A 20,489-nucleotide genomic window follows, 5' to 3' on the forward strand; every position below is an offset into this window, starting at 1 on the left:
AATATAGTCGTCGCAAATTAATCATTGCCACATTTTGCAACGAAAATAAAATATTCGTCCCAAATTTTGCAACGAACTACAATTTTCGTCACAAATTTTGTTGCAAATCTACACTGCATAGTGTCTTCAAATTTGGGACGAAAATAGATTTTCGTCCCAAATTAGGGACAAATTCTGGTTTGTTCCAAATTTGGGACGAATTTCAGTTCGTCCCAAAATTCGAGTTCCCGGTTCATTCAATTTCGGGACGAAATTATTCGTCCCAAATTCGGGACGAACAGATATTCGTCCCAAATTCGGGACGAAAAATATTTGACCCGAATTCGGGACGAAAAAAATTCGTCCCGAAAATTCGTCCCGAATTCGGGACGAACCAAATTTCGTCCCGAATTATCCCTAAATTTTGGTAAATCAAAATAAATCAGATTTTGGAACGAACCCAAATTTCGTCCCAAATTAGTGACGAACTTTAGATTCGTCCCAAATTAGGGACAAAATCGGGTTCGTCCCAAATTTGGAACGAACTCAAATTCGTCCCAAAATTTGTCCCAAAATACAATAACCAGCAACCAAACATTTTTCATTTCTTCATCCTATTTTACATATCAAATACATTCAAATATTTATACACATCCAAACAAACATTCAAACAACAAACATTCAAACAACTTCACATCCAAACATTCAAACAACTTCACATCCAAACATTCAAATATTTATACCAAACTTCAACACACATCATATTTATACACCTCCAAACTACATACAAATATATCAACTCATAATATTTACACATCCAAACTAACATTCAAATATATCAATTCAACAAACATCATATTTACACATGAAAACAAGAACTAGTTTGGTTCAACAACTCATAATCCAAATAACAAATACATCTAAGCATAAAATAAAATACTAATCGTCATGCTCTGGGAGCTTTATGCACCTTCTTCCATGCTTCGTTCTCCTTTTCCTACATCAAATTACAAATGAATAACTAACATTTATAACAATATATATATAGATCTAAAACATACATCAATGATATCATATTGAAATAAGACATCTAAAACTTATGCAACTAACAAGTTAAATATTGTCTTGTTTTAAAAAAAAACTAAGAAAATTAACGATTCTATAATAAAGAAAATTAACTACAACATAAATGAAAATTAAAAATACAATTGGTAGTTGTATTACCAATTAGAAATACAATTGGTAATACAATTTCGACCTGTACCTACATGTGCATATCTAGTGCTTCATCCTATCATATGTGCTCACATCTACATATATATACTTTCACATATTTTAGTTTCTAATTGGGTTTGGATACCAAGCTAGTTGATCACTTTAATCCAACTTATGGTATGTTTCACTGATCTAGTTTATGTTTAATCCATGCAAACATAAACATTTACAATTAATGCTTAGGACATAAACAAGTCATACTTTGTTCATGCTAGAATTTTCCTGGAGCTAAGGAGTTATTTCTTATCTATTAACTAAGGCAATCTAGATTCACTATATGCCTAATAAAAGCTAGTACAATTTTCACAACATAGCTCAAATGAAAGAAGGGGAATGATCATTATGAGGAGTTTATTGATTATTTTCCATTTTGAAGATGTTTATTATACAAACTTGCACTTCATTTATTTTGGATCTCCCTCCCTCACGTACATCTCTTTTACTATCAACTCAAAGAGTAAAGCATTGTTTACATGGAAAATAGGAAATTCTAATGAGTAATGGATTCTAATTAATATAATCAATAAAATTAAACTAAAGTTATTATAAATTTGTATAATAAATGTTAATCCTACTGATAATTAGTAAGTAGCTATATAGTGTTTGAATTTATCACATAAATGGTAGAGTTGAGTTTTGATTTTAGATTATAATTTAAAAAAAAAATTAAAAATAGATTGGAGTCTCTCAATGAAAACACAAGACGGCATAAGAAAAACAAGGAAATCTTTACTTTTATCTTTGCTTGTCTCATTCTTTAAATATCCTTGTGATTCCTAATGGCTACAAGGAAATCTTGATCATTCTCTTAAAGATAATAGAGGGGTAAACAAATTAACCAAAGTGGGAAATAAGTTTACTTACATTATGACATTACCTTTCCTTTCATCTCTTCAAGGCAAGCTTCAACTTTGCACAAAACCCAATAAATATTAGAAGATCACTTCAACATAAACAATGGAGTTTCATAGCTAGAAGAAGTAAGAAAATAAAATAAGATTAACCAAATAAATCTAGAGATATGGTCTTAATACATGGTTATCATAATAGATCAAAGACTTAGATAGCAAAAAAATCCTTATGTAATCAAAAATACATGTATCAAATGTTTATAACATAATAAAATTATTGACACGTATATAACTAAATTGCATAGATTAGTAATAGACAGATCAAAAATATAAAACATGGCATAAAATGCAAAGTAGCAAGGTAAAGTAAAAATTTAAAAGAAACTATAACAATAAGTGTAAAAAAAAATCTAATATAAAACTTACAATAATTTAACTAAGATTCACCACCATCGCCATCATCATGATCACCATCGTCACCGTCACCGGGAGGATTCTCACTTGGAGCAGAAATTAACTTGAAATGTCGTAAAATCAATTCTTGATTTTGGCGCATTTGTCTCATTTCTTCATCCCTTTCATTTAAAATATCCTTCAACTGTGAAACCTCTTCAGTCAAGTGGGTCATCTGCTGGGTCTGTGAGGAGGAGGAAGAAATACGGCCAACTCTATGGATTCTGCTCAAAGAACCCATTCCAAATATCTTTCCTCCTTTTTTTGATCCTCCACTCGCTTGTAGCCATAAATTTAAATCAGTACCAACAGATGGCTCAGACCCCTCCATATCTGCACTAGTAGAACCAGAACATCTTTGTGCTACCTCTAGTTCATCATATTTCTCCTGTATTGTAATAAAAAATAAATTATAATTATAATAACATTAAGTTATTATAGTGGGTACATTAATAATAGAATCTAAGGTATAAATTTAGATCAAAAATTTATTCAAACCTTGATTGCTCTAGCTCTGTCCCCGCTCCAAGTCTTATCTTTTTTCTGAAAGGTGCGGGTGAAAGTTTCTATAAATGTAGGCTCCTTTCCTAATTCTTTGGACTAAAAAAGATGATTAAAGAAAATCAAATAGTGTCAAATAGAGTAAGAAAATAATAGGAGTGTTAAGAAATTACCAATCTGCGTCTATGCTCATCAATATTGATAGATCCTCCCGCATATGTAGCAGACATGTCTCCAGAATTAAAAGATTGATTAGTTTTATTCTGGTGACTTCTTGTTTTAAACTCCTCACTTTCCCAATAATTGGTAATCTTTATCCAGTTTTCCTCAGTAATGAATGGTGGTTTTTTCCCCTTTGATTTCGCATGATTGAGTACATGACGAATGTGATCGCCACATTTTTTCATGAAAATCCTTCTTATTTCCATGTCATCATTCATGTCCCAAGTGAATGATCGCTGTAATAGAAAAAAAATAATTATTTATATGTTTACTTTCATTTAAGATATAAAATAAATGAGATACCTTAAATTCACTCCACCATAACTCTCTAGTCGGTGCTGGAGTGCTAGTATAACTCATCGAGTCCCCTCTCCAATGGTTATTCACGATTCTATTAATCTCGTGAATAACATGGACAGAATTATCGAACCTATTATAATTTATAAAAAAAGCATGTTAAAGAATTATGGAAGTTGATAAAATAAAATATTTTAATTTTACTTACGAATCTCCACAAGGGGCTATAGACTCTCGAGTGTCTGGCCTCTCTGCAATCGAATGTCGGGAAGGAATGGAAGAGGCTGCTGGGGACTCGATCGGTGAAGGTACAGCAGAAGGGGAAGGGGAAGGCGATGGTGCACAGGAAGGTATTGTTGAAGGTGTATGCGACGGTCCTGCAGTGTCAGCTTGATTAGGTGTGGGTGTAGATACAGTGTCTGTAGGTGGTGTATGGTGAGCGCCCCGTCTACGACCACCTCGTCGAAAGAGATTCTGAATATTCAAACAAATAATAAATTTAATACAAATTTGTTTCATAATAAATAATATGAAACCAAAGAACTTACCATATTTGCTAAGAAAAAAGTGAATCCACGAACTCCCGAGAAGACGATAAGATGTAACTTGTAATTATCTATAAAAAATATAGAGTATTAACAAATAAGATATATAACTTTAAAAATGAAACAGTTTTGTATATATTTGAGACAAATAAACTAATTGAGCTATGAGTTATGGGAATTACAAATTAAAAATAAATTTATTCTTAATAAAGCAGTATAATATATGAAAATAAAATATAAAAACTTACTCATTATAAAAACTCAAAGTCTTCATCATCATCCTCCTCCTCCTCCTCCTCCTCGTCCGCATCTTCCTCCTCCTCCTCCTCCTCCTCCTCCTCATCATCATCATCAATTTCAGTTGTATCCACATTTATCACTATTCCGGTAGGATCTTGTAACGTTGGAATAATATATTCTTCTATATGAAATGTATTAGTAACTTCCTCTTGTTGATAAGCAATGTCCTCCCAATGTTCCTCAATTTTTTTCCGTGCCTTCGTTTTACACACAGCCCACCAATCAATTTTGTCACGTTTCAAACTAGGATATGAAGCATAGAATACTTGAATTGCTTGTTGTGCCAAAACAAATGGTTCATATTTTTTATAAAATCTTTTATGATTTACTTCAACCAAATTATATTGTGGATGCACCTTCATCCCTCTGATAGGGTCAAACCAGCGACACTTGAATAGAATAACTCGCATTTCTGGGCCAGGGTATGCTACCTCTATAATTTCATCCAATAAGCCATAGAAATCATTTCTTGCATCTCCATCATTTGATGACTTAACACAAACTCCACTATTCATCGTACTCTTTCCCATTCCATATTCTTGAATATGAAAATTATATCCATTTATGAAATACATTGGCCATGTGCGTATCATTGCTTTCGGACCCCATGCTAGATGGATAAGCAATTCTTGCTCAATCTGAGTTTGATTATCATGAACCTAAATTCAAATTTGACAATTATTACAAGCATTCATATTAAATTCAAATTTAAATTGACTACTTACAAATGATTTGAACCATGATGCAAATTCTTCTTCGCATAAGCGATCAAACTCTTGTGGTGATAAGCCAGAATATAAATTTTCAAAAATCCTACGATAAAAAAGTTAAATTATAACACTAAAAGTTGCGACATAAGAAAAAAAAATTACAAATATATACTAACTCATAATGTGACGATACTTCTGGACAATTCAGTAAAATATATGTATGAGCTGCCCGCCATTCTTGACCAGTAAGTATCTCTCCTTACATGTTCCACTTGGTCGACCAAGATAGTTAAAAATTGAGAATGAGTTTATATTGGGATCAATTGGACCTTCATCATTTCTTCCTGGTCTCTGTCGTTTGCTTTGAACATGAGGCTCAAAATAATATGAAGCAAAAGTTGTTACCTCCTCCACAATATATGCATTAACAATAGATGCTTCAACATGTGCCTTATTTTTGATTTTTTTCTTCAAATGATATAAGAATCTGATTGCAATAAAATAAATTATATTAGATTAATTTTATAATAAAATGAGTATATTTTGATACATTCAATTTGTCGGAATATAGCAGATGAAAATTTTACCTTTCAAATGGATACATCCATCGAAAATGGACAGGTCCTCCAACTCTAGCCTCATATGGCAAGTGAACCAAAAGATGTTCCATGGAATCAAAAAATGAGGGTGGAAATATCCTTTCCAAATTACATAAAATAATTGGAATGTCTCTCTCTAACGTCTCCATGTGTGAGTGTCTCAAAACAGTTGAGCAAATATCGTGTAGAAAAATACTTAACTCTGTAATTGTACCCCATACAAAATTTGGTAATACTTCTTTAAAAGCAATAGGAATAAGCCTTTGCATAAATATATGACAGTCATGACTTTTCATACCAATCAATTTGTATTCTGTCATATCAACACATCTTCCAAGATTAGAAACGAAACCGTCTGGAAATTTTAAAAATTTCAGCCATTCACAAACAACACGTCTTTGATCTTTATTCAATGTATAAACTGCTTTTGGCTTTGGCCCCCTACTATTTTCATCGACATCAAGAGTGGGTCTTTTACAAATCAATCGCATATCTTTTCTAGCATTGAGATTGTCTTTGGTTTTCCCATTGATATCCATCACTGTATTTATCAGATTATCAAAAACATTCTTCTTAATATGCATTACATCAAGATTATGATGTATTAAATGACTATACCAATATGGCAAATCCCAAAAAATACTCCGTTTTGTCCATTTATGTGTACTTCCATAATCATATGTTGTACCATGTGGGTCTTCAATAACAGATGAAAAGTGTAGCACTCTGTACCAAATATCTTGACCTATCAATCTTATTGGAGGAGGTGTTCTTTCAATTCTATTCCTAGTAAATTCATCTTTATTCCTTCTGAACTTATGATTTAGTGGTAAAAATTGTCTATGACAATCAAAATAACTCGGCTTCTTCCCATGTTTCAATCTGATTGATTTTGATCTCTCCATACATATTGGGCATCCTAAGATCCCAGCAGTACTCCAACCTGATAGATACCATAAGCTGGAAAGTCATTTATGGTCCAAAGAAGAGCAGCTTTCATTATAAACATCTGATTAGTATGCACATCGTATGTAGGAGAACCTTCATCCCATAATTGTTTCAATTCTGCAATCAAAGGTTGCAAATAAACATCTATTAACTTCTTCGGATTTTGCGGCCCAGGTACAACCAATGTTAAAAACATATAAGGTGTTTTCATGCACATCCCAGGAGGAAGATTATACGGAGTTAAAATAACTGGCCAACATGAATAATTTTTCCCTGATTTGCCAAATGGAGCAAATCCATCTGCACAAAGACCTAATCTAATATTTCGAGTCTCCTTTGCAAATTCCGGATATGTTCTATCAAAATTTGTCCACGCCTCTGCATCTGATGGATGACACATTAGTCCATCTTTTGTTTGATGATTTGCATGCCACGTCATATATTCAGCAGTTGTCTTTGATGCATAAAGTCTTTGTAACCTAGGAGTTAAAGGCAAATAAAACAATTGACTGTATGATTTACGTCGTTGTTGACTTCTTCTGATGATCTTGTACCTATCTTGATTACAGAATTTACAAACATCTGCATCTGCATCATCTCCCCAATATAACATACAACCATCTCTGCATACATCAATTCTTTCCACTGGAAGACCTAATTCTTTAATAAGTTTTTTCATATTGTAAAAATCATTAGGCAATATATTATCACGCGGCAATGCCTCTTCAAAAGTTTGAACAAACCTATTACAACAATATTCTTACACATTACACTCAGCCTTGACATTCAACAGTTTTGCAGTGAGAGATAATTTGGTGTGAGTGTTACAACCAGCCCATAATGGTTCATCAGCAGCACTCAACACTTCTTGAAATTTAGTATATGTTTCATTAACACCTGGTACTTCTGCCTCCTCCAAAGGTGATGTATAAGTAGTAAACATTGTAGGGATCGTTCGTACTCGGCTAGAGAGGGGGGGTGTGAATAGCCGCCCCCAAATTCGCTTTCTTTCTACAAATCGAGTTAGCACAGCGGAAAACACAAAGAAACGAAAGAGAAGAAAACCAAACCTTAACACAAGGATGTAACGAGGTTCGGAGATTAGGGCTCCTACTCCTCGGCGTGTCCGTAAGGTGGACGAGTCCAGTCAATCCGTCGGTGGATGAGCCCCCGAAAAACCGGCTAATAGATACTCCTTGTGGGTGGAGAAACCTCGCCACAATAACTCGCAACAGCAAGATAGAATACAAGAAATACAAGAAGTAAATACAATGAATGTAACAATACAAGCTTGCCTTCTTGTCGTCGACTGAAGTCCTGGAAGCAACAACTTCACGGACGAATGCCAACAAGCAACTCAGCCAGGGGCTTCGGAAGTGAGCTCAACAAAGCTCATCGAATCTCAAACTTCAGCAATAGAACAGAAGTTCTAAGAAGGAAAAGAAAGAGAGAGCTCTCACCGAAGATGCCCTCGTCTCCTTATACCGCGAAGAAGAAACAATGAAGAAACTAGCCGCGTCACAACGGCTAGAACCTGATCGATGCGTGGACCGATCAGTATCCTGATCGGTGCGGATCGGAAGAAGCTTCGCTTTTCGTCCCGATCGGTCCATGGACCGATCAGGAATCTGATCGGTCCGCATCGATCGAATCTGATCGATGCGGACCGATCGAAGAAGCTTCGCTTGTCCCGATCGGTCCATGGACCGATCAGAACTCCGATCGGTCCACCGATCGACTTCTGATCGGTCCGGGACCGATCGGGCTTGATCGGTCCCGCACCGATCGCCTCTGCGCCCGCCTCGCTCGGCTTCGATCGACTCACGATCGGTCACCGCCGATCGAGTTATCACATGAGGCTATCGATGTACGATCGGTCACCGACCGATCGGAATATTCGAGTATCCGATCGATCACCGGATCGATCTAGTTCATGGTTTTCGCCCAAACCAAGTCCAAACCAACATCCGGTCAATCTTGACTTGTTGGTACTTCATTCCTAGCATCTGGTCACTCCCTTGACCTGCTAGAATTCTCCGCCAAGTGTCCGGTCAATCCCTTTGACCTACTTGGACTTTCCTCAACACCAGATGTCCGATCATCCCTGATCCATCAGGATTTTCCCTTGCCTGGCTTCACTCACCCGGACTTTCACCTGGCTTCACTCACCAGGATTTCCACACTGCCTAACATCCCAGTTAGGACTTTTTCACTGCCTGGCTTCACTCACCAGGACTTTCCAACTGCCTAACGTCCCAGTTAGGACTTTCCCACTGCCTGGCTTCACTCACCAGGACTTTCCACACTGCCTAGCATCCCAGTTAGGACTTTCCCACTGCCTGGCTTCACTCACCAGGACTTTCCACACTGCCTAGCATCCCAGTTAGGACTTTCCCACTGCCTGGCTTCACTCACCAGGACTTTCCACACTGCCTAACATCCCAGTTAGGACTTTCCCTCGTGCCAAGCTCCCTGCTTGGACTTTCTGCGTGCCAAGCTTCCTGCTTGGACTTTTCCCGAATCATGGTCAACCAGGTCAACTTTGACCTAAGGTTGCACCTACAATCTCCCAAACACCTATTCTTGTCACACATCAAGAATACAACTCTCTTCTCGTCAAACATCATCAAACATCAAAACACAACTCGAGTCAGGTCAACTCGAGTCAGGTCAACCAGGTCAACCTTGACCTAAGATTGCACCAACAATCTCCCCCTTTTTGATGTTTGACAAAATCCAAAATCCAGTTAGGTTAACCCGATAACCTAACTTAGGTTTTCCAATGTTCTTCCTTGAACATTCTTCCAAAAACCTACACTCTCCCCCTTGGGACATCTCTCCCCCTTTTTGACACACATCAAAAAGAGGGAATCAAGGTCAAGAGTTTCTTCCTAATGAAAGTCCCATACCTTTCATTGAAACCCTTAATTTCCCCCTTGAAACTAAACTCAACACTCAATTTAGTGATAATCCCATATCACTAATCCTCGAAAGTCTTAAGGAGTAAAAACTCCCCCTAAAAGTCAATTCCCCCTTGACAATTAGGTAAAACTCCCCCTAAAGGTCAACTCCCCCTTGACCATTGCACCAACAATGTCTTGGAGAGTTTCAAACCTTTAGAAACCCGAAACTCACTCCCAAAAACTGAAATTTCAGACACCTGCTGAAAATCAGAAACTGGCACGCGCTGATCGGTCCTCAGACCGATCAGAAGCCCCATGGATCGGTCCCCAGACCGATCCACGCTTCACTGATCGCACTGGATCGTCACTGATCGGTCACCAGACCGATCAGGCCTTCCCTGGATCGGTCCGGTGACCGATCCAGCCTCTGAAATCAGAGATTTCTGATTTTCTCCTTGGGAGAAGTTCAGAAACTCACAGAAAATTACAGAAAATTCCAAAAATTACGAAACTTTGAGAATACATTCCTCATATCATACACTATCAAGGAAAAATAGTTTTCTATGAAAATAGTTTCCATTTTTCAATCTTGATACAAAGTTCAAAAACTTTGAAATAGTTCAAGTTTAACTCAACTTTGTATCACAATGTTCAATGATGAATGCTATCACTAGGAAAGCTTCATCAAGGTTTTTCAAATCAATTTTAAAATGCTTTTAAACCCTTTAATTTGGGACCATAATCTTAGGGCTAAATGTACATGACTTGTACACAAGCTTTCCCTATGATCCCCCATTTAGAATTAGGCTCATCTAGGTACAAGAACCATGCACCTTGATCCTAACTCATCATCCTAATATCTCACACACATCTAAGGTATATCAAACACATTCAAGTCAATTTTGATGTGAGATATGGGTTTAGGTTAGCTTAATCTAAGTTCTCATGCATTTTTCTAAAACAACAACTTGATCTCCATATCAAATTGTGTTGTTTATCCTTAGATCAATTTCATTGATTATAAATGCAAGAAATGATGACATGGCATAAAATGATATCATACATAATAACATGTGCCAATGTCATGATATCATGGCATAAAGTATGAAACTTTAACTAAGGCATGACATATAACTAACCTAAGCATTATCATGACATTTTAAATGATCATAAAATAAATATGATGTCATGACATGGCATATGGCAAACAATATATGGAAAATAGCATATAAAGGTATAGAAAAACCTAATTCTAGTCTTAGTTGCAATTTTTGATAATTTTGATCATTTTGCCATAAATTCTATATTCCTAAGTGTAATGGACCTAAAATCAAATACAAAAGATTTTTAGATCACTATGTGCCAATTAGATTGACTCTAGAAAACTCCATAATTGAGATTGGCACATCCTAATCACCTTAGGAATAATTTTCCATTTCATTTTCAAGGCTTGATTACACCTTGAAAATTCCTCAAATGCCACCTTTTGCTATGAATAGATTAACTATCTATCCAAATAAGGTTGGCACACTCTAATCCATCTAGCGTGATGAAATCACGCTCCTAGGAACCCAATACCTATTTGAGCTCATTGGGTTCACTAAATATTCACTAGGGATGACTTCCCTAGCAACCCTCCTAATGACCCTCCTAGGCTTTAAAGCCTTGGTCATTTGGGACTCATCAAGATCAACTCTAGGGGTGACTCCCCTTGTGACCTTGGTGATGGTCTTCCTAGCCCTAGATTTTGTTCCATAATCGAATGGAACATTATGATAAGTGGGCTTGACCACTTGGGACTTAGGTTTGTGACCCAAACCTTTCTTGTCCTTGGATATTGGTTTTTGACCCTTAAACCCTAGAGATGACTTCTCCAAGTTCTTAAGAGCCTTTTCCAAAGTATCAAGTCTTGACCTCAAGACTTGATTCTCCTTCTCTAATACCTCAAACTTTAATTTATCATTTTTCTTTGAGGTATTCCTAGGCATATGTCTAGATGATTTGGGATTTCTACCTAGGTTATCCTTAACCTTAGATGAGTTGATCCTAGGGTTGGCTTTCCTAGTGTTATCCTTATCTAGGCTCACATGTTTGGCACCTAAGCATGTGTATCGATTTTTATAATTATCATGCTTATCATTATTGTCAATTGCAATCAAACTACTAGCATGCATCTTACTAGTATTGCAATAATGAGCCTTAAAGGTTACCTTAGGGTTTGCCTTAGCTCCCCCTATCGATGTGCTCGTCTTCTTGTCCTTGTGAGGTTGCCTCCCCCTCGGACATTGACTCCGATAATGTCCCCTTCGCTTGCATTGGAAGCACACCACGTGCTCCTTGCCCTTGCGTGTTGGGACTCCGACTTCCTTGACCTTTGGCGCCGGTGGAGTCTTCCTAACCCTCCTTGGACACTTACTCTTGTAATGTCCATACTCCCTACACTCAAAGCACATTATACGTAATTTATAAGAAATTAAATTGCTTGAGTTACCTAGGGTTGAGGATGGTTGAACGCTCTCTCCTTCATCCCTTCCGGAGGTAGAAGCTTCTTCTTCTTGCTCCAAACTTGAAGAAGAACTCTCCTCCTCTTCATCCTTAGATGTTGAGTGACCCTTAACCTCTAAATCCATGCCTCCATGATGTGAGCGACTTGACTCATTTGACTTCTCTTCATGGCTTGAAGTGGAGTTCTCCTCATGGAACTTAGCCAAGTTGTTCCACAACTCCTTGGCATTGTTGTATCCACCTATCCTACACAAAACATCATTAGGTAAAGAAAATTCAAAAATTTTCAATACCTCATCGTTGACGGTTGATTGGTGGACTTGCTCCTTTGTCCACTTCTTTTTCTCCAAAAGTTCTCCTTCTTTATCCAATGGAGGAGTAAAACCTAATTGAACACAACTCCAATTCTCAAGGTTAGTCATAAGAAAATATCTCATTCTTACCTTCCAAAACGCGAAGTCGTCGCGATCGTAGAAGGGTGGAATCGTGATGTCTTCTCCGAGTTGATCCATCTCTAGCTTGTGCTCCCTCGGATGTTAATCCGGCGAAGAGCGACCTCGCTCTGATACCACTTGTAGGGATCGTTCGTACTCGGCTAGAGAGGGGGGGTGTGAATAGCCGCCCCCAAATTCGCTTTCTTTCTACAAATCGAGTTAGCACAACGGAAAACACAAAGAAACGAAAGAGAAGAAAACCAAACCTTAACACAAGGATGTAACGAGGTTCGGAGATTAGGGCTCCTACTCCTCGGCGTGTCCGTAAGGTGGACGAGTCCAGTCAATCCGTCGGTGGATGAGCCCCCGAAAAACCGGCTAATAGATACTCCTTGTGGGTGGAGAAACCTCGCCACAATAACTCGCAACAACAAGATAGAATACAAGAAATACAAGAAGTAAATACAATGAATGTAACAATACAAGCTTGCCTTCTTGTCGTCGACTGAAGTCCTGGAAGCAACAACTTCACGGACGAATGCCAACAAGCAGCTCAGCCGAAAGAAGCTCACGCGGGGCTTCGGAAGTGAGCTCAACAAAGCTCAGTCGAATCTCAAACTTCAGCAATAGAACAGAAGTTCTAAGAAGGAAAAAGAAAGAGAGATCACAGAAGATGCCTCGTCTCCTTATACCGCGAAGAAGAAACAATGAAGAAACTAGCCGTTGCGTCTGGCAGCTAGAACCTCGATCGGCGTGGACCGATCAGTAACATCCGATCGGTCGCTCGTTCGCCCTGATCGGTCCATGGACCGATCGAACCTCTGATCGGTCCACGCATCGATCGAGGAACTCTGATCGATGCGCATCGATCGTGGAAGAAGCTTCGCTTCGTCCCCGATCGGTCCATGGACCGATCAGGAACCTCCTGATCGGTCCACGATCGATCGAACTCTGATCGGTCCGGGACCGATCAGATTTGATCGGTCCCCGGACCGATCAGCCCCTCTGCGCCCGCCTCCTGCTCGATCGACTCGATCGGTCACCGCATCGATCAGTTATCACACGAGGCTATCGATAACTGATCGGTCACCGACCGATCGTAATATTCGAGTATCACCGGATCGATCACCGGATCGATCTAGTTCATGGTTTTCGCCCAAACCAAGTCCAAACCAACATCCGGTCAATCTTGACTTGTTGGTACTTCATTCCTAGCATCCGTCACTCCCTTGACTGCTAGAATTCTCCGCCAAGTGTCCGGTCAATCCTTTGACCTACTTGGACTTTCCTCAACACCGGATGTCCGATCATCCTTGATCCATCAAGATTTTCCCTTGCCCGGCTTCACTCACCGGACTTTCACCCGGCTTCACTCACCGTGATTTCCACACCGCCTAACATCCCAGTTAGGACTTTTCACCTGGCTTCACTCACGGGACTTTCCAACCGCCTAACGTCCCCGTTAGGACTTTCCCACCGCCTGCTTCACTCACGTGACTTTCCACCTGCCTACATCCCGCTAGGACTTTCACCGGCTTCACTCACCAGGACTTTCCACACTGCCTAACATCCCAGTTAGGACTTTCCCTCGTGCCAAGCTCCCTGCTTGGACTTTCTGCGTGCCAAGCTTCCTGCTTGGACTTTTCCCGAATCATGGTCAACCAGGTCAACTTTGACCTAAGGTTGCACCTACAATCTCCCAAACACCTATTCTTGTCACACATCAAGAATACAACTCTCTTCTCGTCAAACATCATCAAACATCAAAACACAACTCGAGTCAGGTCAACTCGAGTCAGGTCAACCAGGTCAACCTTGACCTAAGATTGCACCAACAAACATTTGTTCAACTGGTGGAGGATAACTAGAACTTGTACCATGCATGTCAGGATTGAAATTATGACCTGCTGCATCAAGAACCATCCTCTGATATGGATTTAATTGATCATAATAACTCTGCTCACCACTAATTGAGACTTGTATGTTTCGTGCATAATCATCATCAGATATGAATGGTTCACCATGAGATGTCCAATTATAGTACTTCGGAGTAAATCCAAATCTACAAAGATGTTCTTTAACTTTATCGCAAAGTAAAAATTTTCCATTGTGACACTTTTTACAAGGACATCTTATCTTATTGCCATCCATATAATCAACTTGACTAGATGCAAAATTCAAAAAATGTCGCAAGCCCGTGATAAATTCATCCGTTAAACCGCGACGATTAGGCAAGTTCTTGTTATACATCCAACTTCTTTCATTCTGCATTTTGTCTATTTCAAATAAACAATATTACTAATAATAATAAACTAATGATGAATATGTACTTAGTGTACATACAAATGAAATAATATATAACAAAGAAAACAATAACATCAAATATTATAATAAACACATTAATTTCATCCTTACACTAATGCTATAATGATTAAATTAAAATAACATATATAGATACATATACCTCACAACGAAGAACAAAGATGAGCGTCTATCCAAGCCACGTCAAATACAAATTAACCTGCATAAACAATAATATGAAGCTTACAATCATATACTAGAGTACACAAGTAACTATAGTATCCACAAATAATATTACTATACTATGGGGCTGCAAGCAGCAGCCCTAGAGGCCAACAGTGGCTGCTAGGGCGCGGCTGCCAACAACCAGCTAGGGCAGCGACTGCTAGCAGCCATGTGAAGGTCCATATCCGATGGCGCGGGGCTGCCAGCGGCCAGTAAGGCCCAGATCCGGCAAGGTGCAGCTGCAAGCGGGCTACCAGCGGCTGCCAACGGCCAGGAAGGGCTGGATCCGGCAGCCACCAGCTACCAGCAACTGCCAACGGCCAGGAAGGGCTGGATCCGGCAGCTGGTGGCTACCAGCCGTCAGCAATGGCCTGCTCCGGCGGTTCCCAGTGGCTGCCGGCGCCGAGCAAGGCCCGGATCCGGCGGTTCCCAGTGGCTGCCAGCGCCGAGCAAGGCTCGGATCCGGCGGTTCCCAGTGGCTGCCAGCGCCGAGCAAGGCCCGGATCCGACGGCTTGCGGCTGCCGTGCATGGGTAGCCTCGACAAGGAGGAACCCTAGCTGGCGATCGTAGTCAGCCGCACGACAAGGCGAGGCCGCAGCTGTCGATCGAGGGGAAAGAAGTGAGAATACATTCCGGAGATGAGGACCCGAAGCTTACCTGCCGGAGAGCGTGGAATCGTGGCCGGAGAGCAACGTCCACTCTCGCCGCGCGTGAAAAGAAGGAACAAGAGGCTGCTCGCGTGAAAGAGGGAAGAAAAACTTAGCTCCCGTGACAAGAAGGAAGAGGAATAATTAGGGGTAATTAGGGTAAATTTGGGGACGAATTTTATTTCGTCCCCTGGTTCGTCCCTATTCTGGGACGAACACCAAAGTTCGTCCCAGATCTGGGACGAATTTTGGAGTTCGTCCCAGATATCTAATTTTATTAAATTACAAAAGTAAACAATAAAAATACGGATGCATGACCTAAACACCTCAGAATGACACGAAACCAGTTCCTATGCGTTCGTATCGATCTCCTGATCGCAATGATGGCCCCAAACATTTTTTCCACTCTATATTTTGGGGTTGATAATTTTTTTTCAAAAATTTAAATAATCATTTCAAAAATTAAAAAACCTGAAAATATTAGCTAAAAAAATAATATCGTGTCATCATTATGATCATAAGATCGACACGAGCGCATAGAAATTTGTTCCGCGCCAATCCGAGTTCTATAGGTCAAGTTTTTATTTTTTGAAAGATTTATTTCCTAATTTTCTAATATTTACAGTTTAGGACGAACTCCAAAGTTAGTCCCAGATCTGGGACGAACTATGGAGTTCGTCCCAGATCTCTATTTTCTTAAAAATTAAAAATAAATTCTTTCGAAAATAAAAAACTAACCTAGAGAGCTCGGAATGACATGAAACAAATTTCCATGTGCTCGTATTGATCTCATGAACGCATTAGTGGCCTCAAACATTTTTTCAAAATCTTAACAAAAAGAGATCAGAAATTTTCTAATATCAAAATGACTTTACCTTATTCAAAACAACTCTTATTTTTACCAAGTCATAGGTTCTATCAAATTGATATTTTCAATTTAATCATCACTAACTATATTGGGTTTTCGAGTTCACTAATGTGGTCATGAGATCGATACGAGCGCATAGAAATTTGTTCCGCGCCATTCGGAGTTCTATTGGTTTTTTATTTTTTAAAAGATTTTTTATACAATTTTCATATATTCACAGTTTGGGACGAACTCCAAAGTTCGTCCCAGATCTGGGACGAATTTTGGAGTTCGTCCCAGATCTCTAATTTTCTTAAATTACAAAAGTAAACAATAAAAATACGGATGCATGACCTAAACACCTCAGAATGACACGAAACCAGTTCCTATGCGTTCGTATCGATCTCCTGATCGCAATGATGGCCCCAAACATTTTTTCCACTCTATATTTTGGGGTTGATAATTTTTTTTATCAAAAATTTAAATAATCATTTTCAAAAATTAAAAAACCAGAAAATATTAGTTAAAAAAATAATATCGTGTCATCATTATGATCATAAGATCGATACGAGCGCATAGAAATTTGTTCCGTGCCAATCCGAGTTTTATAGGTCAAGTTTTTATTTTTTGAAAGATTTTTTTCCTAATTTTCTAATATTTACAGTTTGGGACGAACTCCACAGTTTGTCCCAGATCTCTATTTTCTTAAAAATTAAAAATAAATTCTTTGGAAAATAAAAAACTAACCTAGAGAGCTCGGAATGACATGGAACAAATTTCCATGTGCTCGTATTGATCTCATGAACGCATTAGTGGCCTCAAACATTTTTTCAAAATCTTAACAAAAAGAGATCAGAAATTTTCTAATATCAAAATGACTTTACCTTATTCAAAACAACTCTTATTTTCACCAAGTCATAGGTTCTATCAAATTGATATTTTCAATTTAATCATCACTAACTATATTGGGTTTTCGAGTTCACTAATGTGGTAATGAGATCGATACGAGCGCATAGAAATTTGTTCCGCGCCATTCGGAGCTCTATAGGTCAAGTTTTTATTTTTTAAAAGATTTTTTTTGAATTTTCATATATTCACAGTTTGGGACGAACTACAAAGTTCGTCCCAGATCTGGGACGAATTTTGGAGTTCGTCCCAGATCTCTAATTTTATTAAATAACAAAAGTAAACAATAAAAATACGGATGCATGACCTAGACATCTCAGAATGACACGAAACCAGTTCCTATGCGTTCGTATCGATCTCCTGATCGCAATGATGGCCCAAAACATTTTTTCCACTCTATATTTTGGGGTTGATAAATTTTTTTATCAAAAATTTAAATACTCATTTTCAAAAATTAAAAAACCTGAAAATATTAGTTAAAAAAATAATATCGTGTCATCATTATGATCATAAGATCGATACGAGCGCATAGAAATTTGTTCCGCGCCAATCCGAGTTCTATAGGTCAAGTTTTTTTTTTTTGAAAGATTTTTTTCCTAATTTTCTAATATTTACAGTTTGGGACGAACTCCACAATTCGTCCCAGATCTGGGACGAACTTTGGAGTTCGTCCCAGATCTCTATTTTCTTAAAAATTAAAAATAAATACTTTCGAAAATAAAAAACTAACCTAGAGAGCTCCGAATGACATGGAACAAATTTCCATGTGCTCGTATTGATCTCATGAACGCATTAGTGGCCTCAAACATTTTTTCAAAATCTTAACAAAAAGAGATCAGAAATTTTCTAATATCAAAATGACTTTACCTTATTCAAAACAACTCTTATTTTTACCAAGTCATAGGTTATATCAAATTGATATTTTCAATTTAATCATCACTAACTATATTGGGTTTTTTATTTCACTAATGTGGTCATGAGATCGATACGAGCGCATAGAAATTTGTTCCGCGCCATTCGGAGCTCTCTAGGTCAAGTTTTTATTTTTTAAAAGATTTTTTTTACAATTTTCATATATTCACAGTTTGGGACGAACTACAAAGTTCGTCCCAGATCTGGGACGAATTTTGGAGTTCGTCCCATATCATTAATTTTCTTAAATTACAAAAGTAAACAATAAAAATACGGATGCATGACCTAGACACCTCAGAATGACACGAAACCAGTTCCTATGCGTTCGTATCGATCTCCTGATCGCAATGATGACCCAAAACATTTTTTCCGCTCTATATTTTGGGGTTGATAAATTTTTTTATCAAAAATTTAAATACTCAATTTCAAAAATTAAAAAACCCGAAAATATTAGCTAAAAAAATAATATCGTGTCATCATTATGATCATAAGATCAATACGAGCGCATATAAATTTGTTCCGCGCCAATCCGAGTTCTATAGGTCAAGTTTTTATTTTTTAAAAGATTTTTTTTTGAATTTTCATATATTCACAGTTTGGGACGAACTCCAATGTTCGTCCCAGATCTGGGACGAATTTTGGAGCTCGTCCCAGATCTCTAATTTTATTAAATTACAAAATTAAACAAAAAAATTATGGATGCATGACCTAGACACCTCAGAATGACACGAAACCAGTTCCTATGCGTTCGTATCGATCTCCTGATCGCAATGATGGCCCCAAACATTTTTTCCACTCTATATTTTCGGGTTGATAAATTTTTTTATCAAAAATTTAAATAATCATTTTCAAAAATTAAAAAACCAGAAAATATTAGCTAAAAAAATAATATCGTGTCATCATTATGATCATAAGATCGATACGAGCGCATAGAAATTTGTTCCGCGCCAATCCGAGTTTTATAGGTCAAGTTTTTATTTTTTGAAAGATTTTTTTCCTAATTTTCTAATATTTATAGTTTGGGACGAACTCCAAAGTTCGTCCCAGATCTGGGACGAACTTTGGAGTTCGTCCCAGATCTCTATTTTCTTAAAAATTAAAAATAAATTCTTTCGAAAATAAAAAAACTAACCTAGAGAGCTCGGAATGACATGGAACAAATTTCCATGTGCTCGTATTGATCTCATGAACGCATTAGTGGCCTCAAACATTTTTTCAAAATCTTAACAAAAATAGATCAGAAATTTTCTAATATCAAAATGACTTTACCTTATTCAAAACAAATCTTATTTTTACCAAGTCATAGGTTCTATCAAATTGATATTTTCAATTTAATCATCACTAATTATATTGGGTTTTCGAGTTCACTAATGTGGTCATGAGATCGATACGAGCGCATAGAAATTTGTTCCGCGCCATTCGGAGCTCTATAGGTCAAGTATTTATTTGTTAAATGATTTTTTTTTACAATTTTCATATATTCACAGTTTGGGACGAACTCCAAAGTTCGTCCCAGATCTGGGACGAATTTTGGAGTTCGTCCCAGATCTCTAATTTTCTTAAATTACAAAAGTAAACAATAAAAATACGGATGCATGACCTAGACACCTCAGAATGACACGAAACCAGTTCCTATGTGTTCGTATCGATCTCCTGATCGCAATGATGGCCCAAAACATTTTTTCCACTCTATATTTTGGGGTTGATAAATTTTTTTATCAAAAATTTAAATACTCATTTTCAAAAATTAAAAAACCCGAAAATATTAGCTAAAAAAATAATATCGTGTCATCATTATGATCATAAGATCGATACGAGCGCATAGAAATTTGTTCCACGCCAATCCGAGTTCTATATGTCAAGTTTTTATTTTTTATTTTTGAATTTTCATATATTCACAGTTTGGGACGAACTCCAAAGTTCGTCCCAGATCTGGGACGAATTTTGGAGTTCGTCCCAGATCTCTAATTTTATTAAATTACAAAATTAAACAATAAAAATACGGATGCATGACCTAGACATCTCAGAATGACACAAAACCAGTTCCTATGCGTTCGTATCGATCACCTGATCGCAATGATGGCCCCAAACATTTTTTCCACTCTATATTTTGGGGTTGATAATTTTT

The 20,489-nt window shown here is 37.7% G+C and overlaps 1 protein-coding gene across 1 annotated transcript; it reads right to left on the reverse strand.

Annotated features, from left to right (window-relative positions):
* Window positions 1-2,541: 2,541 nt before the first annotated feature.
* LOC121982806 lies at window positions 2,542-7,623 on the reverse strand. The gene is made up of 7 exons (XM_042535865.1): window positions 7,452-7,623; window positions 4,127-4,194; window positions 3,787-4,052; window positions 3,585-3,711; window positions 3,233-3,517; window positions 3,057-3,158; window positions 2,542-2,946 (listed from the first exon to the last, which is right to left on the reverse strand). The coding sequence occupies exons 1-7, from the start codon at window positions 7,621-7,623 to the stop codon at window positions 2,542-2,544; spliced, it is 1,425 nt and encodes a 474-aa protein (XP_042391799.1).
* Window positions 7,624-20,489: the final 12,866 nt, after the last annotated feature.

The sequence above is a fragment of the Zingiber officinale genome, chromosome 5A (assembly GCF_018446385.1).
Source record: "Zingiber officinale cultivar Zhangliang chromosome 5A, Zo_v1.1, whole genome shotgun sequence".
Classification (NCBI taxonomy): Eukaryota; Viridiplantae; Streptophyta; class Magnoliopsida; order Zingiberales; family Zingiberaceae; genus Zingiber; species Zingiber officinale.